This window comes from Aquarana catesbeiana, linkage group LG10 (genome assembly GCF_042186555.1).
Source record: "Aquarana catesbeiana isolate 2022-GZ linkage group LG10, ASM4218655v1, whole genome shotgun sequence".
NCBI classification, from domain to species: domain Eukaryota; kingdom Metazoa; phylum Chordata; class Amphibia; order Anura; family Ranidae; genus Aquarana; species Aquarana catesbeiana.
In genome coordinates, this window is record NC_133333.1 from 164,721,739 (window position 1) to 164,746,440 (window position 24,702).

The 24,702-nt window shown below is 43.6% G+C and overlaps 1 protein-coding gene across 1 annotated transcript in view; it reads right to left on the reverse strand.

Moving 5' to 3' along the window:
* SDF4 (stromal cell derived factor 4) overlaps window positions 1-24,702 on the reverse strand; it is a 93,807-nt gene that overhangs the window by 9,503 nt on the left and 59,602 nt on the right. The window contains exon 6 of the mRNA XM_073602885.1: window positions 5,104-5,279. Coding sequence (XP_073458986.1) covers window positions 5,104-5,279 — 176 coding nt within the window. The remainder of the gene's footprint in view (window positions 1-5,103; window positions 5,280-24,702) is intronic.

Consider the following 24,702-nt stretch of genomic DNA (forward strand, 5'->3'; position numbering starts at 1 on the left):
ATGACCTTCTGGGCCATGCTGGTGCTACCAGAATTACTGGCTTTCTTTCCAGCTTGATCCTGCAAAGAAGTCGAGGGAGCAACTGAATCGGGGGAAAAGCATAGATCAGTGAAAACTGATCCCACGGGGTTACCAGCGCATCTGTTCCGTATGCGAGTGGATCCCTTGTTCTGGACACAAAGTTTACCAACTTCATGTTGAATCTGGACACTAGAAGATCTATGTCCGTACTCCCCCATCTTTGGCAAACAGCCCGAAAAACATTGGAGTGAAGAGACCATTCCCCTGGGAATATCTGCTGGCGACTTAGATAGTCCGTGTGCCAATTTTCTACTCCCGGAATGAAAACAGCCGATAGGCATTGGACATTCCTTTCTGCCCAAGTTAGAATATGGTTCACCTCTTTCTGAGCTGAGAGACTCTTGGTGCCCCCTTGGTGATTGATATATGCCACAGCCGTGGCGTTGTCGGATTGGATCCTGACAGGACAATTCTTTAACCTGGAGGTCCAGGTTTTCAGAACCAGATACACTGCCCGAATATCTAGGATGTTGATGGGCAGGGCTCTTTCGAGTTTTGACCACTGTCCCTGGAAAGTCGTTTTTTCTAGTACCGCTCCCCAGCCTGAGAGGCTGGCATCTGTCATTACTACTTTTCAGATAATTGGTCTGAAGGATTTCCCTTTCAGCAGATTCTGGCTTCGTAACCACCAACTGAGTCTTTGGGACACTCTTGGGGACAGCCGCATTGGCAAGTTCAAAGCTTGGATCGTCTTGTTCCAAGCAGAGAGGATACTGTTTTGCAACAGTCTTGAATGGAACTGAGCATAGGGAACTGCTTTGAATGAAGCTACCATCTTTCCCAACAACCTCATGCAAAGGCAAATTGAGAGATTTGCTTTTGACCTGACCATCCGTACCAGCTCTCGTATGGAGCTGATCTTTGCTGAAGGCAAGAACACCCTTTTCTGGGCTGTATCTATGATCAGGCCTAAATAATCCAGCCTTCTTACTGGTTTTAAGGAAGATTTCTCTAGGTTGAGGATCCAACCGAGACTTTCCAGGTAACTGGTTGTAATGCGTACGCTTTGCTTTAAACGAGTCACTGACTAGTCTATTAACAATAGATCATCTAGTTACGCCAACACTGTTATGCCCTGTGCCCTTAACCTGGCTAGAGGTGGGGCCAGTACTTTTTTGAATACCCGTGGTGCTGTGGCTAGCCCGAAGGGTAAGGCCGCAAACTGAAAGTGCTGTTCTCCTTCAAATCGCAAAAACCTTTGGTGAGCAGGAAATATAGGGACATGCAGATATGCATCCCTGATGTCGATGGACGCCAGTAGTTCCCCCCCTTGTAGGATGGAGGCCACTGACCTGATCGACTCCATGCGAAATGAGCGGATTTTCAGGAACCGATTTAGATTTTTTAGATCCAGAATGGGTCTGACATCTCCATTCGGTGTTGGTACCATAAACAAGTTTGAATAGAGTCCCAAACCTTGTTCTTCTGTGGGGATCTGTATGACTACCCCTTGAGTCAATAATCTGTCTAATGCTTGAAACAGGGATTGTCTTTTCCATGGATCCTTGGGAAAGTTTGATCTCAGAAAATGAGATGGTGGAAACTCCCGAAACTCCAGTTTGTATCCTAGAGTCACTGTGGAGAGAGCCCATCTGTCCTGAGTTTCCCTTTGCCAGACTTCTGCGAAATGCAGAAGTCTTCCTCCCACCTTGTTGAGGGACGACACCTATTCATGAAGAGGCCTTAGTATTCTGTTTTGCAGTTTTGCGGCTCCAGGTCTTCCTTTGAGCTTGGGCCTGACCCTGCGATTTTCCTCTGGTATCTGACGGTGGAAGCCGTCGCCACTGCCTAGAGGCGGATGCGCTTGGCGCAGGAGAGAAAGTCAGTTTAAATGAAGGACGTTTATACTTCCTTTTGACTGGCAAAAGAGTACTCTTTCCACTGGAAATTGTCTGGATGTATTTATCCAAATCGAAACTAGACAGAAGCTGTTTTCAGGGTGCTTCGGCAGACCAACCCTTTAGCCAAAGGGTCCTACGCATGTGTACTAACACAAGCGCAAGGCGAGACGCCTGATGAATAGAATCCTTCATAGCATCTATGGCAAAACATAATGCTTTTGGTAACTCGGCCAACTCACGTGCCTGTTGTGCAGGGAGCTCGTTAAGGACCTCTGTGAACTGGTCCTTTAAGGACTGACAGATGCCTGTCAGTACCTGACAGTACCTGCTAAAGAAAAAGAGGATTTTAACAGGAATTCCAACTTTTTATCTGTTGGATCCTTTAGCATTTGTGCATTGTCCACTGGACAAGTCAAACTTTTATTCACACTAGAAATCGCAGCATCCACTGCTGGAACTTTCCATCTTTTGGTGAATTTTTCCTCCATGGGATAGAGAACTGAGAATCTTTTTGGAGGGAGAAAATGCTTATCCGGATGATTCCATTCGGTATAAATAAGTTTCTCTAGTAATGCGTGGACAGGAAACGCATGTACTGGTTGTGAAGGTTTCAAAGAACCCAAAGAAGAAACCAGACTTTCAGCTGACTCTGTTAGGGGTAGAATGAAAGTGGAGCGAACCATGTCCATAAGGATTTGTACCTCAGATTGTAAAGCTGAAACATCAGCTGTTTCCTCTGCAGAGGAATAATTGGTTTGTTTTTCCCGATCGTTTGAGGGTAATACCTCATCCCTTCCCCACTATTCCCCTGGTAAAGGGTTTGGAGTGGGAGAGAGGGATCTAGCACGCTTCCTATCCCCTTGGATGGAGGATGTGATTAAAGCGGCTAATCTTCCTTCTAAGCCTTGCAGGGCAGAGGTAAATACATTTTCAGTCATGTATACAGGGGCTAAAGTGTGAAAAACAGTTGCACCACCAGCCGGGTTTATACAGCAGTTTAATCAGTTTTTTTTATGCTTGGTTAACATAACATGTAACCCCAAGCCTCTCAGTTTCCCCTTTGGGGGGAAGAGGAGAACCCCCTCCAGCTGCTGAGACACACGCTGTTGTTAGCACCTTAAACAGGGTATATACATTTTTACTCCCTCTAGAGGAGTTTTTTTAACCACTTAAGGACTAGCCTCGTTTTGGATTTTAGGTGTTTACATGTTTAAAACATGTTTTTTTGCTAGAAAATTACTTAAAACCCCCAAACATTATATATTTTTTTTTTCTAATACCCTAGAGAATAAAATGGCGGTCATTGCAATACTTTTTTTTTCACCGTATTTGCGCAGCGGTCTTATAAGCACACTTTTTTTGGAAAAAATTCACTTTTTTGAATAAAAAAATAAGACAACAGTAAAGTTAGCCCAATTTTTTTTATATTGTGAAATCTAATGTTACGCCAAGTAAATTGATACCCAACATGTCACGCTTCAAAATTGCGTCTGCTCGTGGAATGGCGTAAAAACGTTACCCTTAAAAATCTCCATAGGCGACGTTTAAAAAATTCTAAAGGTTGCATGTTTTGCGCTACAGAGGAGGTCTAGGGCTAGAATTATTGCTCTCGCTCTACCGGTCGCGGCGATACCTCACATGTGTGGTTTGACCACCGTTTTCATATGCGGGAGCTACTCACGTATGCATTCGCTTCTGCACACGAGCTCGTCGGGACAGGACGCTTTTTTTTTCTTTCTTTTCTTATTTTATTACATTTATTTTTGCACTGTTTTTTTTAAAAAAAAAAATTTGGATCACTTTTATTCCTATTACAAGGGATGTAAACATCCCTTGTAATAGAAAAAAGCATGACAGGTCCTCTTAAATATGAGATCTGGGGTCAAAAGTCCTCAGATCTCATATTTGGACTAAAATGCAAAAAAAAATAAAAAATTGTTTGGAAAAATGACAAAAAAAAATATGCCTGTAAGACAAGTGGGCGGAGCTGACGTAATGACGTTGCTTCAGCCATCCAATGGTATGGAGACGGGTGGCGGCCATCTTAGCCTCACTTGTTCCCATACCCAGGCACTGAAAGGTCCCGATCGACTCCGCCACTACCGACGCCTCCGGTGCCGATAACGGTGATCTCGCGGCGAACCCGCCGCAGAGACCACCATTATCGTACACAGAACCGGCTCCTGTAAAGATGGATACCTCGGTTGTGGCAGCAGCTGCTGCCGTTACCGAGATATCCACCTTCAAAGTGCCGACGTATATGTACAGGAGCCGGTCGGTAAGGCATTTCAATATAATTGAAAGAAAAGTCATAGGTGGACTTTGCAGTTCCTATGCTTTCCTCTTACCTTTTCCTCGCTGCAGGATACTGCTGTAAACAGACAGATCCAAACTTCACCCATCACGGCGGGTAGCGTGGTTAAACCTTTAAAGACTGGGGCCCTTTAATAGGGGTTCCACTCCTTTGGACCTTGTAAAGCACCCCTCAGGACAACTTTAGGTAATGTAGCAAGACCAAAAAGAGTCCTGGTTCCTAGGGTCCAGCCCTCAAAAAAGAGCATTACAGGCAAAACCTTGTTCTTCTATGCGAGGCCCGGGTACCATCCAGGAGCCGGTTGCACAGCCCCACTGCATGGGTTAACGGGTCGTTTTTTCCAGGGGCGCAAAAAAAAAAAAAAAAAAAAACACAGCAATCCCCCACGTCCAGTGGTGGACTGCTCTTGTTGTCCTCAAGTCTAGAGCCAGTCTATGGGCGTGATCACGTCAGGAACAGTCCATGCAAAAGACAGCTAGCATGGGGGGAGGGAGGGGATTTGCAGGAGCAGCATGTTTTGCGATCGGAGGATCAGCGCATTAAGCAAGTATATCTCCGCTCTCCTCACCCCCTAGACAAAAACGAGCAGTTAACAAGCATCAAGTAGTGTAAAGCTTACTATGGCCTTCTGGCAGCTTGCTTAAGGTGACTGCTTAAAGCTTGATGGAGGATTTTCAAACTTGCTGCACACTCTACTGTTAAAAATTCTGAGATGAAATGTACAACGCCTAAAAGTAACAGCTAGTGTAGGGTGAGAGCTATGTAGGCATATATGCAGCACAGTTAAGAAATGTGACGAAGATACACAACTGGCCACAGCCGTAGTAACAAGGACAACAATTTACTAGCACAGCTATAATCACTGACCTCCAATTCCTCTATGGTGACAATGTGATCATGGTTGGTATCAATCACGTCTTCAAATTCCTTCTTTCTGTCCCGCACCCAATCGTCATCGATATCTTGGGCCTGCTGGTTCTCAACTGTACCCACAGGTAGAGAAATGAACTCTGAGAGGGTCAGCTTCTTATCGCCATCCTGATCTGAATGAAAGATAAATAAGAATTGTACATTAAAGTGCTAACAAGTACATCAACTACATAATACATTACAAACCAATATGAAAAATTCTAGACCATAAATTATATAGGAAAATTTAAGAAACATGATTTCATTCACTTGTCTATTTCTTCAAAATGTTTAGATTTTTTGTTTGTGTTATTACTCAATATCAGTTTCTAAACTGAAGTGCCATTTTATTTATTCATCTCAGCAAGCAACCAAAGCTAAAAGTAGCCTTAGAGAAACTGTGCTAAACTTTCAGTTTAAATCAGCTCTTTTCTGTCTAGGTACATCAAACAAAAAAAAAAGTGTGCAAAGTCTTAGGCCTCATTCACAGGGGATAATTTGGTCCAGTGGCAGAATCCTGTGGCAAGAATCCACGGATTCTAGCAGCAGAAATCACAGGTGGTTGAACCTGTACAAAGCAATTACAGGCTGACAGGAGCCACAGCTGTCTGTTGCTGCTCGCATGTAACCACACAGCCAGCGATTACCTGCAGATAGGGAGAGCTGGGTCAGTCTTCACCCATCATTAAAGCAGTAGTAAAAAAAAAAATAAATAAATAAAAAAACACACAACTTCTCCCTGCAAATAAACGACACAATGTGCTAGTATTGCATATTAGCACATTATGAAAGACTTACCTAAAAACTAAGCCCTCCAGCAGCATGCTGTTAATGCGGACAAGGCAATCATCTTCACCCGGTCTTCCTTCTGGGTTTTGTGGGCAGCCGCCGTTTGATTGGCCGAGCAGCGATGATTTCACTCCTACGTGGCACAGCTCTCTCTATGGACGGTGCACGTTTAGGAGATATTTAGGGCCCTTTCACACTGAGGCGGTTTGCAGGCGCTATTGCGCTAATAATAGCGCCTGCAAACCGACCCGAAAGTGCCGCTGCGGTCTCTCCAGTGTGAAAGCCCCGAGGGCTTTCACACTGGAGCGGTGCACTAGCAGGATGGGAAAAGTCCTGCTAGCAGCATCTTCAGAGCGGTGAAGGAGCGGAGTATATACCGCTCCTTCACCGCTCCTGCCCATTGAAAATCAATGGGACAGCGCGGCTATACCGCTGGCAGAGCGCCTCTGCAGAGGCGCTTTGTGGTGGTATTTAACCCTTTCTCGGGTTAAGTGGACATAAAGCTGAAAATTATTTTTTTTTAATTAAGGCCTGCACCTTGCCACAAAGAGTTAATCCAGCTCTGAGCAGTCCTCTTATCTTTTTTCAGTGAGATAAAAACTGACACACAGAGAAATAGGAGTCAGTTCCTCCCCCTTGCTGTGAATGACAGGTGATTTACATATCTCATGCATGAGCTTGAGAGAGACATTCTGTGTACTTCAGATCCCCTCCTTCTCTCCCAGGATTGGTTGCTCCACACCTCAGCATGATTGGTCATGCTGAAGTCATGTGGTGACTTTTCTGGGTTTTGACTGGAAGGGGAGTGTAGAGGTGGGCGGGGAATCTACTGACATCATGACTCCACCCACCAAGCTCTTGACAACAGACCCACCCACAGAATCTGCAGAATTTCGGGTCTAATAACAGACAGAGGGGAGACATCTGACAAGTAAGGATACATGCAGGAGGCATGTATATCCTTATAGATCAGCACTATGGCAGTAGTTTAGAAAGGATGAGAGTGGGTTTACATCCACTTTAAAGTGAAGGGGTCAGTATGACAGCCAAAGACACTAGCCTTTTCAAGAAGAGAGGCCAGCAGTAGCCGCCTCTGTGACTGTCATGAAAGATTCTTTTACTATGGGGTGAAAGGAAGCATGTGGGAACTGCATACGTTGTAGTCAGCAGACGGAAGCCACACATTTGGTTTTCTTGTAATCTTTACTACATTCTGTTTCAACAATATGTGATGAAACCTAGAAAAATGGTATAAGTCTACTAATTAAGAAAGAGAGAGAAATGACAGATATTTACATAACACATTAGTACAGCTGTGCACAATGTGGTTGAAGACTTCAGAAAGATGACTCATCAGATTTGCACAGAATGTAAAGTGGGGGGGTCACTAGTGAAAAAATTATTTAAAACTGCACAGTAATAAGTATCATGCTACTGTATATTTCTTACTATGGTCCAATCACTAAAGAATGATTAAAGCCTCGTACACACTACTAGCTGAAAAAAAATATGACAGCTCAGGTTGGAGCCGCTGTCCTAACAATCTGATGCAAGTACAGCAATCTCCCCTGCTTTGCTATTGTGTTCTGACAAAGGAACGGCCCCCCACCAAAACACTCCAGTCTGATCATGACCGGTTGGGCAAGCCTTATTCGAGCGACTGGCTTCTGTTGGACCGGCTGCCGTACACACGGGCCAAATGTTGGCCTGTTTCTACTGAACCGGCCGATGCCGCCCGACATTTGTGTACTAGGCTTAAGGCCTTAGCAGAGGTCTTACTTCTAACTACAGGCAGCAAGACCATCTTTTTACTTGCACTGTTACTCTGAACTTTTTTTGTTTTTCTGACGGACGGACTGATGGTGAGCAGCTTGTTATTTTTATCTACAAAAAGGGGGTTATCGATACTACACACAGATTTTCCGACATGGTGGATTATGTCTATGCGCTATAGACAGTATCAAGCCCCGTACACACGGGCCAAATAAAAATATTTTAAAAATGGCCGACCGACCCGATCAGCGCCTTCAGCCAGCCAATGGCAGAGAATGCTAGTTGGAGTGTTCTGGTGGTGGTGGGGACGCCCCCCTGTCAGAACACAACAGTTCGCATGGTTAGTACAGAGGCCTGACCAGAGCGGATTGCATGAAAAAAAAAAATGTAGTGTGTACCCAGCTTAAATAGATTAAGTCTTACATGTAGGTCCAAGAAATATCCCCTAAACCTACACGGTTTAGGAGATATTTGCAAAAAGACAGGCACCGCTGTATGCACAATAAATAAAATAACCACAACATGTAAAGGGCCTTGCTTTATAGTTAAAAATTCAAACAGGCATCAAACGAAGGTTGAGCATTACTAAAAAGGTTAACTGGGTGCTTTACACCAACTTTTTTTGAACTGATGTCTAGTCTGCCATTTCTTTTTTCTAAACTCTTAAACTTAAATTCTATTAGTGTTTTAGTACAATACAAAATAATGCATGCACATAACCATAACGTAGCAGTCTCAGGCACATAAGGTAATGATATTAGACAGAGTAATAATACAGCCTTGAAGACTGTACCACAACAATATAACTTAAATTAATAGGAACCGGTATGTCACAGACCATGCTGGTGAATATTTCCAGGAACAGAAAAGAGCCCTATGCATCCATTAAGCTTCTCTTAATATCCATAGGAATCAACCATCCACCGCTGTCAAGGGCTCAGCCAGCCATTTAGCCCAAACTTTGTCTTACTTTTTGGGGCAACCCCTATGAGTATATGTATCATTGTAATACAGTAGGGCATTATTAACTTGTGATTTCCAGTAGGGAATGGAAGGAGGGGGTCTTAGTTTCCAGCAGAGCGCAATAGCTTTCCTTGCATAAAATAGCAGGAGACCGGTCATAGTTCTCTCTGCTATTCTAAGAAATATATCCTCTATCAGGCCTATCTTTGGGAATAGGACAATGGGGGTAGTAGCCAGTAGTTTATTTCTGACAGTACTTGTGTCCAAAACTGAACTGTCAGGACAGGACCAGAATATGTGCAAAAAGTCCCCTTGAGGGTGGGCACATCGCCAACAGGCTGGAGAATGCATAAGTTCCATTTTATGCAGTCTATATGGGGTAAGGTGAGCCCTGTGAACAATTTTAAATTGTATGAGATGGTCCCGTAGGGAGACTAAAATATTAACCACTTTCCACCAGGCTACTGCACATAAACGGCCGGGTGGGAGCGTCCTTCTGAGTGGACGTTCCTGAACATCCCTCTGAAGGAGTGGGATCGCGTGCGCCCGCACGATCCCGGACACATCGCATCTCGGAACGGCAGGAGGGTACTGCGATTTGCCCTCCTGAGCTGCATGATGGCTGTGTCTAATCACAGCCATCATGATGTAAACAGCGGGGGAGGAGGGACATTAGAGAGGGGATCGCGCGGCTGCGTGCCCGCGCAGTGGCACGATCCCCGATCTGCCTGTGCCCCCAGAGACAGGAGAGTGGTACATGACAGGAGGGCTCTATGATTGGCCCTCCTGATCACATGACGACTGTCCAATCACAGTTGTCATGTAATGTAAATAGAGAGCCGTTGTAACTGCTCTCATCTCTTCCTCTCCTCACACAGAGCCTGTCAGTGAGGAGAAGAAGAGATCTGTGCTGCAGCCGGGAGATCAGTGAGTTTTTAGCGGTTTGTCTGCTGTTTACCCACTAATCACCCAGCTAGTGTCCCCCAAACACAGTGTCCCCAAAACAGTGAAAAAACCTGTCATACAGCTGTCCCAGTGAACATCTGCCCGTCAACAGCTGGCACATCTGACCAAAATCTGCCGCCCACCAACTGGCACATCTGCCCACCGCCAACATCAGGCACATCTGCCCGCCAACATGGCAAAAAGATACTACAGTGCCGAGGAGGCTCTCCAGATATTCCAGAGTATGTCAGACTAGAGTAGCGGGAAACTCTCTCCATCAGACTTGGATAGCAACTATGAGCCAGTGGAAAGCAGTGGCTCCGAAATGGAAACTGAGGAGGATAGAATCCTAACAAGAAGAATCAGGAGATATGAGCAGGTGCAGACATCCACCAGCAGGCATCCACCAGCAGTGCAGCACTCCAGGGCATCCACCAGCAGTGCAGCACTCCAGGAAAGGTATGCACCCACCAGCAGTTCTGCAACCTTCCTAGAGGATAGGCCAGATGCTAGCAACAGAGCATCCCATGAACATGGCAGGGCCCATACTAGCCTCCCAGATGTTCTACTGTATCCAACATGGCTGCCCGATACGTCAGTAGAACCTGTAATTCCCCTTTTTACAGCCCAGCCAGGCCCTCAGATACAATCGGAAAATGTAACCTCAATTTATTATTTTCATGCATTTTTTACCAATGATCTCCTAAATTACACATTGTGGAGCAATGTAATTTATACGCCAGCCAACAATCCAAATTCTTCATTTGCCCATCCTTTTGTTTGGAAACCCCTCACCGTGGAAGAATTTAAAATTTTCCTTGACCTAACCCTCAACATGGGGCTGACAAAAAAAAAAAATTAACTCCATACCTACTGGTCTACCCAACCTATCCACCACATGCCAGTCTATTCATCATTGATGCCAAGCACTCGTTACGAGATGATTATGAGGTTTTTACATTTTAACAACAAGGCCCAATGCCTCCCTCAAAATCATCCCAATTATGATAAATTATTCAAAATTCGGCCCCTAATCAATTTTTTTTGCACCAGCTTCAAGCAGATGTTTACCCCTGATATAAATATTTGTGTAGATGAATCCCTAGTACAAACAAACGATCACTGGAAGACTTGGAATAAAGCAATACCTCCCCAGTAAAACAGCCAGATGTGGCGTAAAATCTTATAAGGCGTGTGACAGGGCCATGGATTACACATATGATTTTACAATTTATGAGGGAAAAGACAGACAGCTATACCCCCCTGGATGCCCTTCCTACATGGGAACAAGTGGCAAAATTGTCTGGCAGCTGATCGAACCATTGCTTGGGAAAGGTTACCACCTATATGTAGACAATTTCTACACGAGCCTCCCACTTTTCCACCATCTGTACCAAAAGAAGGCTGTGGCCTGTGGGACAGCAAGGACCAATCGCAAAGGCTTCCCACAGAGATTGGTCGCCAAGAAACTGAAACAGGATAAAATGGCTAGCATGTGGACTGAAGAGGTACTAGCACTGAAGTGGAGAGATAAAAAAAAAAAAAAAAAAAAGAGATCCTCCCGAAATCCTCCCTCTTACCCAAACAGGTCACAAACCCCCCAAAAAATGTTGTGTGTGTTCAAGTAGAGGAATTCGCCGCGACACCAGATACTACTGTCCGTAATGTCCTTCCCAGCCAGGCCTTTGTATTGGAGAGTGCTATCGGAGCTATCATAATTTACTACACTATTAGTAAAGTGAAGATGATTTTTTTTTCCAGTTTTCACTATCTGCCATTTCTGTGAATGACCCAGACTGTTAACGACTATGCCTCTGCCAAACATGTTTCTGCCTTCATTGTGAATTGACCTCGGCCTGTTAAATGACCATACTTTTTGCCTGCCTCCTGAACTGATCATTTGCCCTGCCACTGTACAGCACAAGGGTCTCACATATGTGAGGGAATCCAGAAAAGGTTTTCCGAGTGGAGAAAGCATTTTTCTCCGGGTTTTTAGTTTTCTTGGATAGACTCGGAGGCTTCGTAGAGATGTGGGTGGGAAGAAGCCTCTACCCCTGTCCTCAGGTCTTACCTGACCAAGGCCTAAATGTTATAGTGCTGTCTGCTGCCACCTGAACGGGTCATGCCTCTGCCTGCCACCTGAACTGGCCATGCCTCTGCCTGCCACCTGAACTGCCTGCTAAACCATGGACTGTACTGAACCATGTTCATACTTTTCCATATCTGTCTGCTGCCTGGACAATTCTTGGACATTTCCTTTGGTTGTCTGGACCAATGCTTTGACTGCTCTGGAACAGTATTCCTGCCTGCTAAAACCACAGGTGAGTCTTTTTTTTACCCTTTGCTCAGCAGAATGTATTTTGGGGTGCAATTCTTGGTGTGTACATGCTATGTGTTAGAAGCCTGTAGGTGCTACTTGCAAGTTGGGCCTATGTATGTGGCCAGGTAGTGGAAAAGTCTCACACATGGGGTATCGCTATACTCAGGACAAGTAGCAGAATGTATTTTGGGGTGTCATTTTGGCTATGTACATGCTATGTGTTAGAAAGAACTTCTAAATTGACAATTTTGTGAGAAAAAAAAAATAAGTTTTCATTTTCTTTCCACATTTTCCAAAAACTTTTGGAAAAAAATGACATGTCCAAAAGACTCATTATGCCTCATAGAATATACATTGGGGTGTTTTCTTTCCAAAATGGGGTAATTTTGTGGGTAATTCCATTGTCCTGGTGCTCCAGGGCCTTCGAAAATGAGATAGGTATGCAGGAAGTGAAATGTGTAATTTATGCCTTTAGAACGCTTGCTACTTGGATGTTGGGCCTCTGTATGTGGCCAGACTGTGGAAAAGTCTCACACGTGGGGTATCGCCACAGAATGTATTTTGGGGTGTAATTGCAATTATGCCTGCACCGTGTGTGGGAAATAACTTGTAAATGACAATTTTGTGAAGAAAAAAAAAAAAATTATTATATATATATTTTTTTCTTAATTTTCCAAAGCATTGTGGGAAAAAAATAAATAAATCACAACTTCAAAAAATTCACTAGGCCTCTTACTAAATACCTCAGACTGTCTTCTTTCCAAAAAGGGATCATTTTGGGGGTATTTGTACTGTCCTGACATTTTAGGGCCTCAAGAATTGAGGTAGGCCATCAGTGCATTAGGATTGATACATTTTCAATAATGCATAGCTTGTAGACTAACTTTCACACAAACCAAAGATCATACACGCATCAGGATTTTTTTTTACCAAAGACATGTAGCAGAATACATTTTGGCCTAAATTTGACAAAATTTGATTTTTTTGCTTTCTTTTAAAAACAGTAAGTAGAAAATTTTAAGTTTTTTTCAAAATATTTATTCTTTTTTTGCTTATATCGCAAAAAATAAAAAATGAAGTGGTGAATAAATACCACTAAAAGAAAGCTCTATTTGTGTGAACAAAATTATAAAAATTTAATTTGGGCACAGTGTAGCATGACTGAGTAATTGTCATTCAAAGTGTGAAAGCACGGAAAGCTGAAAATTGGTTTGGGAAGGAAGGGCGTGAAAGTGCCCAGTATTGAGGTGGTTATAAGGAAAGTCCCAAACGTCCTCCCAGTCCCCATGGACCAACTCAGGAACATCATTAAACCAGCGCTGACGAAGCGCAGATAGCTCCGGAGAGGACACTCTGAGGAGATGGGCGTAAAGAATGGGTGGGCTTTTCTGAGCATAACTAGTCATTTTTAAAATTAAAATTACAAGTCCGAGGTCACCAGCTGGGCCTCCCCTGGCGGGAACTGACTTCTGAAAGCATGGGAGAGTTGTAGATATCTAAAAAGGTGCGTTGGGGGGACATTGTGGTTGGAAACAAAAAAATCAAGGGGGTAAAGTGTTGGATCCGACATGGCATTTTTCACTAATTTGACGTTAAATTTGGTCCATGCCTCAGGCTCTAATTTTACCCAATCTTTGTGGCACAGGTTATCATACCTGGAAACTTTTAGAAGTTAGCAAGTCTGCAATTGGATGCTACGAAAAGGCAATAGTGGCACACAAAGTGCGTCGTGCTGATATAGGGTATTAGTCCTGCTGCATAGAACACTCTAAAATAGAGGCAAGGATTCAGGTGTAATATATGTAGAAGTTGGTGCTGCGCTGCTCTTAACGGAACATGGAAAAAACTATGCTGCTAAAGGTAGCAGCACAAAAGTGAATAAAAACGTGAAATAATATAAATATAAAAAAATCACAAACAATATAAGAATATATACAATCACTATTAGAGCGCTTCTATACCAAATAGGTGCAGTGTGGTGTACCACAGTTATCGGTGATAATAGCAAAGTGCAAAAAAATCACTCAATGACTTTAAACCAAATGTGATAAAGATCTAGCTGGAATTGGTAAGATCAATATACAATCACTAAAAACCTCAATGGATTGTGCAAATAGGCAAAAAACAGTGTGCAAAAACAGCAATAATGAACTAAATGTGCGGAGTGCAATCAATGCAAAGACAGCGTATAGCAAACATATAGCCAAAAAAAGGTCCACTGTAGAACTCGTGAAAATTCAAGCAAAGCGACGGTGTGCGGTAAAGAGGTAACCCCATATAGTCGCTTGTAATGGCTGCCTCTCCCTTGTACTCCTAACTGCCTCTCCCTTATGTTCCTGGGCTGGATGGAGCTGTTAGTAGGTCTTTGTCTCTCATCGGAGCAGGAGGTGGGGATTAAAGGAAAGAAGGGGCCAAATAGTGTAGTAATTCCAATCAGAGGTTGGTATTTATTAAAACAGTAGTGAGGGTACTCACATAACTTACATGTAAAACCAAACAGAAAACTTATCTCCTACGAGCAGCGAGCTCGTTTGCATACATCAGTCTGGAATGCCTATCCTGTCCCTGCGCGTGACGTCACGGTCACATGGCTTCATCAGGGATCAAGGATTCAGGTGTGCTAAATGTGTTACAGCAAGCTGAAATATGGGGCTGACAATGACAGAGGAAAAAAAAGTACCCCAACATTGGTGGTGTCATGAGAGAGAGAGGGAGAGAGAGAATGAGAATAAGGATGGAAGAGAGAGGGGGAACCTATGTGCCAGAATCTTACGTCTACTGCTGCATTTTCGTGATGAAAAAAAGAAAAAAAGAAATTCAGTGCATTTTAAAATATATACTAAGTCAGTAGGGCCCATTTATATTTACATTTGCACAGTGTGGTAACTTGTATTGTGTTATGTGTTAAAGCAGCTCATTAAAATGAATGGGCTGCAAATGCATCCTACAGGGGTCTCAAACTGGTGGCCCTCTAGCTGTTGTGAAACTACAAGTCCCATCATGCCTCTGCCTGTGGAAGTCATGCTTGTTAACTGTCAGCCTTGCAATGCCTCATGGGACTTGTAGTTTCGCAACAGCTGGACTGCCGCCAGTTTGAGACCCCTGCGGAAACCAGACATAGTTAACTCCAGCTTTCTGTCAGTTTATATTAGTTTGTTTGGATTAAGCTGGTTCAAATGAGCTATGGAAAGAAGGGAACAGCCCCTTCTAAGTGTAGCAATACATAATGTATTCCTAAAAATGGCAACTCACAAAAGGTAGAGAGAAATGCGCTTGCCAAACAATGTGATCTGCTTAGCGGCTCCGGACTAGTCCAGCTGAGTGTAAATCCCAAGGTGTAACAGCGGGCGTGCTGGTGGCTTCCCCTTCCTGGTAGACTCGGGGACATGCAGAGCGAGGAGATTATTTCACTTCCGGGTGCTCGAGCACTAGGAAGCGACGTCATGTTCAATTTTTTTTACACATTTCAATTTGCATCTCATAAAGATAAAAATGTATTAATGGGCTTAGATATAATTTAAAGTGGTTGAAAACCCTCAGATATACCCAATGAAGGGACTATCCCCGATATGATACACAGATATGAAACAATTCCTCCTACATAAGTTGTACCTGATTATCTGCAGCTTTATGTCCTCTACATCCATTCAAAGAGCAGAATTTACATAGGATCTCTCAGCTTTGAAAAGAAGGGGGCACAGAGCTGAAGTTACACTCTACAGATCCTAGTGAAGATAGCTCTGAGTCCTGATTGGAGGGAAGCGACATAGCCCTCTTCACACATCACGCAGAAAACATGCAGAACATGCATAGGCTGTGTGCTAGAGCTCTCGTCCCCCACCACCTTTTTATCTTTTACGTTGGGTAAAGCCGTCAGAAGTGACTCAGGCGGATAACAAAAGGAAGAGAGATAACGGTAGAGAGAAATCACACTCAGTGCTTTGGATAGACAAGTACACAGTATAGAAGGATGTGCTTTGTTCAGACTTCACGTCTGAGGTTTACAGCCGCTTTAATGGAAATATTTTCTAGTGGGACACTGATGCATATAAAACTGGGCACAAATTCCTCCTTTTTTGTATGCTTACAATATCAGTTTCCAGTTGTATAATTTCTAACAGTACAATTTAGAGATGATAAAAAAAAAAAAAAAAAAAAAAAAAAAAAGAAAAGAAAAGCACTTCAGATCTAGATCCGTTCACACATACTACCTCCCGCTATATCACATGACCTTACTATACAAGGCTTCCGTACTTCTAAAGACAATAATACTTCTTCCTAACCATTCTTGCAGAAGGAGCTATGTGGTACATTATCTGACTAAGCTGCATCTGGCTCTCAGGGTAGGTGGGTGTATGTGGTGAGCCACACTTTCCACTGTAATATGCAGAACAACCAATGAGACATGAACATTTGCTTCCATGTTAAGACAATGGCCCAAGATTTTCATGTGCATGACCCCAGTGGGATTGTCACTTATTTATTTCAGGTACTTGTATAGCGCCGTCAATTTACGCAGCACTTTACATTTATATTGTACAATCAAAACAGTCCCTGCCCTCAAGGAGCTTACAATCTAAGGTCCCTATCTCACATTCATACATACACATACTAGGGCCAATTTAGACAGGATCCAATTAAACTACCAGCGTGTCTTTGGAGTGTGGCAGGAAACCCACGCAATGACCATTTTGCAGCTAGGCAAAAGTGCTAACCACTACACCACTGTGCTGCCCACTGCACTGGCTGGGGCTCACAGTTCCTGAATATCACATGTCACAATGAGAACAAGCAAGAACACTGCAGGAAAAAAGGCAGGTAGAATTGGATTAAAGAATAAAGTTTTATTAACATTTTCCACAACACACAAATAAAAGGCACTTGTAGAAATTCCATTCAGGAAGTACAAAAGTACATAGAAACATGGGAATAACAGTGTGAAACTGAATAGGCACAGATGAGAATATTAGCTTTGCTTAGATACACTGGCAACAAAAGTCAGTACACCCCTAAGTGAAAATGTCCAAATTGGGCTCAATTAGCCATTTTCCCTCCCCGGTGTCATGCTACTCATTAGTGTTACAAGGTCTCAGGTGTGAATGGGGAACAGGTGTGTTAAATTTGGTGTTATTGCTCTCACTCTCTCATACTGGTCACTGGAAGTTCAACATGGCACCTCATGGCAAAGAACTCTGAGGTTCTGGGTAAAAAAAAAAAAGTTGCTCTACATAAAGATTGCCTAGGCTATAAGAATATTGCCAAGACCATGAAACTGAGCTGCAGGACGGTGGCCAAGATCATACAGCGGTTTAACAGAACAGGTTCCACTCAGAACAGGCCTCGCCATGGTCGACCAAAGAAGTTGAGTGCACATGCTCAGCGTCACCTCTAGAGGTTGTCTTTGGAAAACAGACGTATGAGTGCTGCCAGCATTGCTGCAAAGGTTGAAGGGGTGGGGAGGTCAGCCTGTCAGTGCTCAGACCATAGGCCGCACACTGCATCAAATTGGTCTGCATGGATGTCGTCCCCGAAAGGAAGCCTCTTCTAAAGATGATGCACAAGAAAGCCCTCAAACAGTTTGCTGAAGACAAGCAGACCAAGGACATGGATTACTGGAACCACTTCCTGTGGTTTGAGGAGACCAAGGTAAACTTATTTGGTTCAGATGGTGTCAATCGTGTTTGGCAGCAACCAGGTGAGGCGTACAAAGAAAAGTGGGGTGGAGTGTCATGGCCTTTGAGGGAACCACGAATGCCAACATGTACTGTGACATACTGAAGTAGAGCACGATCCCCTCCCTTCGGAGACTGGGCCGTAGGATAGTATTCCAACATTATAACGACCCCAAACACACCTCCAAGAGGACCACTGCCTTGCTAAAGAAGCTGAGGGTAAAGGTGATGGACTGGCCAAGCATGTCTCCAGACCTAAACCCTATTGAGCATCTGTGGGGCATCCTCAAATGGAAGGTGGAGGAGCATAAGATCTCAAACATCCACCAGCTCCGTAATGTCATCATGGAGGAGTGGAAGAGGACTCCAGTGGCAACCTGTGAAGCACTGGTGAACTCCATGCCCAAGAGGGTTAAGGCAGTCCTGGAAAATAATGGTGGCCACACAAAATATTGACACTTTGGGCCCAATTTGGACATTTTCACTTAGGGGTGTACTCACTTTCGTTGCCAGAGGTTTAGACATTAATATCTGTGTATTGAGTTATTTTGGGGGACAGCAAACTTACATTGAAGCAAAGTGCCATTTCTTCAGTGTTGTCACATGAAAAGATATAATAAAATATTTACAAAGATGTGAGGGGTTTACTCACTTTTGTGAGATACTGTACAGCTGTGCAAATAGTATAAATCAATTTGATCTTGCACTTTGATTTATTTGGTGGGGTTTGGGTGAATTCAACACCTATTCTCTAGTCAACTGACCCTTTTCATTAGGAACTGTGAAAGAGGCGAGCTAAACTGCCAATCAAGAGAGAGTTTGAGGCCACCACCTCTCCACTCCTTCCCCATAGAGAAGGAAAAAACAAGGCTAAAATGGGAGGGTCTTAACCTCCAAGTGGACCTGATGCAAAATAGATCCAAAACAGCATCCAAAATCTTGCCTAGCAATAGATGCTTTTTTCTATTTTATTTGATCCCCAGCATATCATAGTCATTACAGTCATTTTCACATCTTCAACCTTGTGGCCCCATATTTTGCATTCCCCCCGTTGGATGGTGCACCGCTGGCTAGTCCAGCCTCTGCTCTGCTTTTTTGTGTCCCGAGTTCTAAGGGCTTGAGTGTGGCCCTTCTCTGCAGTGGACACACTTCCTATTCTCCTGGTCCTTTCTAGCTTCAGCAGATGGGTATGCGTCCCAATGATCACACTGGCCCCCACCTTGCTGATGACGCACTCCTGGTCCGCCGGGCTCCTCTGCATTCCAAAAGTGCATTTCACGGATTGAGCAACTGATCACACTGGAAGGGGGACAGCTGTGCGGCGTGTCAGATTTGGAGGTACATATTATTGCTGCTTTCTGTGCCTACCTAGATTGGACACTACTGTACAGTTTAGGGACATCTTAGTGGGTTTATTTAGCCTGTAGACACAGCGGTTGCTATCAACCCAATAGTGTTAATGCTATAATTATAATTTTAATGTAACATTATCTTTCATGGTTTGTGCCTGGCTTTTTAGGGTGGTATGTGTTTTTTTTAGAATGACTATTAAACTTTTTTGTGCTCCACCCACTTGACAGCTTCTTGTGGGTGGTGCCCTTTAGATTTCTGACCATTCAAAAGGCCATTGTTTGTGAGGTTGGTTTAGCTCTGAGGAAAGGGGCTTGACCGCCAAAACGCATCAGCTTTCCAATCATTTGGTCCTAGAGTTTCACTGTGTCCAACTGGCGTGCATCAGTGTTGCGTGACTTTTTTATATCAGCATGCGAGTATCCATTTGTCATTTTGGATTTGAATAAATCTATTTATGGTGTTCCGCGCCCTCCTGTGTTTTTTTTTTTGCAGTATGTTCTCAAGACTCAACACTTTCACCCCTTTCTGACCAGACTATTTTTCAGCTTTCAGTCCTGTCATCCTTTGAATGACACTTAATTAGCAATACTGTACCCAAATGAAATTATTATTATTATTTTTTAAGATATATAGAGCTTTCTTTTGGTGGTATTTAATTGCTCGCTATACAAGCTATATAGGTGAAAAAATACCAAAAATTTTGAATAAAAAAACCCACATTTTTTCTTAGTTCGTTATAAAAGCTTTCAAACAATCAATCTTTCTTCATACATTTAGGCCAAAATGTATTATGCCAAAATTCTTTGGTAAAAATAACCCAAATCAGTGTATTATTTAGTCTGTGTGAAAGTTAGAGTCTAAAAACTATGGTATTTGAAAATGGAACAATCTCATTTCTTGAGGCCCTAAAATGTCAGAACAGTACAATTACCCCCCAAATGGCCCCTTTTTGAAAAATAAACAGTCTAAGGTATTTAGTAAGAGGCATGGTGAGTTTTTTTTAAGTTGCAATTATTTTGTCTCAATTTGTGGAAAATTAAAAAAAAATATTTTTTTTCCCCAGAAAGTTGTCATAAAAATAAGTTATTTCTCACATACAGTATATGCATACTTAAAATTACACCCCATCCCTCGAATTGAGATACTTCTTGTATTGTTTTTATTTGACTAAAAAATACTTTCAATCAAAACTACCTGATTAAACAAAAGAAAAAAAAAAAACTACACCCCAAAACACATTCTGCTATGTCTCTTAAGCATGGGGATACCACATGTGAGACTTTTTGAACTGATTATATACCAGACATTGATTCTTGTGTATTACACAAATCAACCAATTGTATCAAAACCAATGTACTGTAATGAATATAGCTTAGTGTAGCACTGTCTATAGCAGTCCCAGTTCCTGTAAGCAAAGCAAGCCTAGCTTACTGGTACTTGGCGAATATATATATATTTTTCTGAATACTGTCACCAGAGCAATGCAGTGTCGCCATAGTGAGACACTGTACGGCTCTGGGCCGTATTTTTTTTTTAAACTGTGATTGCTTATTACAGCGATGATCACTTGATAAGCCAGTGGTACTCAACCTTTCTAGTGCCATGACCCCTTGTAAAATTTCCCAAGTTGTGGGAACCCCTAACAGTAAAATTATTTTCGTAGCGTGGGTTGTCAGCACCCAAGGCAAGACAAGTAATTTGCGCCCCTAACCCACGGACATTTGGCGCTCCCTGAGTCCCTTCCGCTCATACAGTATTAAAACCGCTTATAGTACATTTTAGGATGTACCACTCTCTTTTTCTTTCCCTTTTATCTCTCTCTATCCTAATTTTTTTTCACCATCCCTCTCTCTAGCCATCTTTCTTCTTATTCTTTCTCTCCCTTTTTCTTTGTTCCTCCCCCTCTTTTCCTCTCCCTCCCATGTATTCTCTATTTTATTCCTTCTCTTACTCCTTGGTGGGGGGGAATGGTAAGAGTGGCAGTGCTGGGGGGAGTTGGGATGAGTGGCAACGCCGAGAGGGGGGGGGGGGGGGGGGGGAGAGTTCTGATCAGCCAACTTAGGTGCTCTTGATCAAGCTCATCTGTTGATCTGAGAACTGTAGTGGGGACTTTTAATGGCAACTATAATCACAGGTAGTGTTACTTGCTGTGTCTCCGGTTTCACTGTGTCTCTGACTTTGTGGCGTCTCGTAGCAGTGACACCTATGCCGAAATCAGGAGATAGGGTCTCCCCCAGCCCCTCTCACTTCACATTCCTCACCAGTCAGCTGACCTCTAGTCTCTGTCCCCCCCCAGCCATGCCATGAACTGAATGGTTGGCTGCGAAGAGGCTGAGTGGGCAGCCGCGGGCTCCAGGTACAGCTCAGCTGGGCGGCCGCAAAAAAAGATGGGAGAGCAGTGCGGGCTTCAGGAACAGCCCAGGATTTGGTGACCTCTGGCAAATCATCAATCGACCCCCGAGGGGGACCCTACCTCCTTTATCACAGAACCACTGTGATAAAGGAATCCTTTCTGTGTTTGGCATCCATTCATGATGGCATTGTTTATTATTGTGATTGGCCACAGCTATCACATGGTACAGGGCCGCTGTGATTGGCCCTATATCATGTGATCAATGTGACCAATCACAGTAGTTAGCAATGGCATCATGAATGAAAGCCATTGTTTACCACTGGACATGTTATCGGACACAGTGTTACATGGTACCAGGGACAGAGATCCAGTACTTATCCAGTGGACACTGCAGTCACAGATCATGCTGCTGCACACACCCAGGGGGGCTTCCAGCAAACTTTCACAGTGGATACCTAACACTACAGCAGGGGTCTCAAACTGGTGGCCCTCCAGGTGTTGTGAAACTACAAGTCCCATCATGCCTCTGCCTGTGGGAGTCATGCTTGTAACTATCAGCCTTGCAATGCCTCATGGGACTTGTAGTTTTGCAACAGCTGGAGGGCCGCCAGTTTGAGACCCCTGCACTACAGCCATCTGCTCCACAGGTTCTATAAGCAATAGATCAACCGCAAGGATATAGACCAAAATAATTCTGCGCTGCCAAAGTACAAAGTAAGCAGCTAACACAACCAACAAAGGTAATAACGATAAAAAACAAAAATGAGTGTAGCGCTATAGAAATATATAGAAAAGTCCAATGTCGTAAACATTAAACTGACAGTTCAAAATAAAGCTGACAGAGAAGAGGCTTCCTGAGGAATGGGACGAAAAAATCTTCAGAGGCTAGACACTTCAACTTCATACATCATCTGGAGTGAAAATGTACACAACACCACCAACAATGAAGAGGCTTACCAGATTGGATGGACCCGCCGAGGCATACGCCAAGAGGGGTCAGATAGGCTTAGGTGGTGAGTGTCTGAAGACAACCTGGAGGAGCGATGAAATGGTTCTCACGTTGCTATGTCTGCCAAACAGATGCCTGAGCCAAGAAGTGTGGAACAACCGATACATAGACTGGATCCCTCGGAACGATGTTAAAACCGAATGGTAGTGGTGATGAACAGAAAAAGAAAAAAAGGGGGCCAAATATTGTAAATCCTTATAAAACTGAAAATTTTTATTAAAATGGGTTTACACTCACATGCAAATCCATTAAAACAGCGCTGTGGTAAAAGTGGCGACAGTGGGGTCCTACCCGACGCGTTTCGTCTTCATAGACGTCGTCTGGGGGTTGACGACGTCTATGAAGACGAAACGCGTCGGGTAGGACCCCACTGTCGCCACTTTTACCACAGCGCTGTGGTAAAAGTGGTGACAGTGGGGTCCTACCCGACGCGTTTCGTCTTCATAGACGTCGTCTGGGGGTTGACGACGTCTATGAAGACGAACCGCGTCGGGTAGGACCCCACTGTCGCCACTTTTACCACAGCGCTGTTTTAATGGATTTGCATGTGAGTGTATACCCATTTTAATAAAAATTTTCAGTTTTATAAGGATTTACACTATTTGGCCCCCTTTTTTTCTTTTTCTGTTCATCACCACTACCATTCGGTTTTAACATCGTTCCGAGGGATCCAGTCTATGTATCGGTTGTTCCACACTTCTTGGCTCAGGCATCTGTTTGGCAGACATAGCAACGTGAGAACCATTTCATCGCTCCTCCAGGTTGTCTTCAGACACTCACCACCTAAGCCTATCTGAGCCCTCTTGGCGTATGCCTCGGCGGGTCCATCCAATCTGGTAAGCCTCTTCATTGTTGGTGGTGTTGTGTACATTTTCACTCCAGATGATGTATGAAGTTGAAGTGTCTAGCCTCTGAAGATTTTTTCGTCCCATTCCTCAGGAAGCCTCTTCTCTGTCAGCTTTATTTTGAACTGTCAGTTTAATGTTTACGACATTGGACTTTTCTATATATTTCTATAGCGCTACACTCATTTTTGTATTTTAATAGATCAACCGCAGCAGCAGTTAAATGTCTTTTAAGCAATGTCGGCCAGTCAGACAAGGTCTGACAATGTAAGGTCCCAGCCAGAACAGGATAAATGGCAAGAATCGCTAGTGAAAAAACAGAGCTCTAGAAAGTGCTTCCAACCCACTCATCAGTGGGGTCCTTAAAGTAAAGTGTGTCCTCTATCCTCTGCTGGAAACTCTACTTGTATTAGTCCCCTTTGAGTAATAGCAGAAAGCTCCATGCACACTAGCTAAAAAAAACTCCTAGCAGCAGCTTTTCAGCATTTTTTATCTGCTTCTCTGCTTCTAGATATAAAGTGTTATCCTATGTGTCCTTGCGCACTATTTTAGTCTAGAAGCATTTTTGAAGCTTCAGCTTCTAGGAGCGGAAAAAAAAAAAAAGCTTAAACGCTCCCAACTGCTGCTAAAAACGCTGCTAAAGGGGTAACCATTACTCAGGGGTAAGATCATTAGTCAAGGACTGGCGCAATCTAGAATCAAAACAGGACTCTCTGGAAGACAGTAAGGCTAAATCTGACCTAGAACCTGCAGGACAGGGTATAGGAGTATGCCCCTTCCCTCTGCGATCAGAGTTAGCAAATAACTGGGTGATTTGAGTCAAAGTCTTGCATGACCAGGGTAAAAACCTCAGACAAAAAGGTTCTAACTACACTCAACAGAGCTTAACAAGGACTCAAGAGGAAAGAGTGGATTAATGAGAGGATAACAACTCCAGACATCAGCACAGTCAGTAGACGTGTAGCAAGCGGTCCCAAAAACATTACCTAGGGTACCTGGTCTGTCTCACCCATATTTAGAATCAGATGCATTGCAATTGTGTCACATTAAGGCAATATATAGGGTCATGATAAGAGAAGGCCCCAGGTACTCAGTAGATATGAACAGCAAATAGCAGGTGAGGGTCAGATGGCCAGAGCTCAAAGTATCTGTAGACAGGAAACAGGTAAAGATCAAAACTCCATGTGGCTCTTTGCAAGAAGAAGCAGCAGCAGGGAAATACTTTCGCCACACTGTATAGCAGGTAAGATTGAAGAGTGCAAGAAAATCCACCCAGTGTATGACGTCAGAGCTCAATACCATTCCATGGCATAACCAGTAGGAACGGGAAGTAATGGCATACGGGGGCAGAGAAAACGAGGTAACTCCCAGTGCTCAGACTGGCCAGCCTACTCACTGAATATTCAGAGACAGAGCAAGTGTTACCCAGACTAGTCTGGAAAGCACCAAGATTTATTTTCAGGCTATGTACTGGAGTTTGCATGTTCTCCCTGTGCCTGCGTGGGTTTCCTCCAGGTACTCCAGTTTCCTCCCAC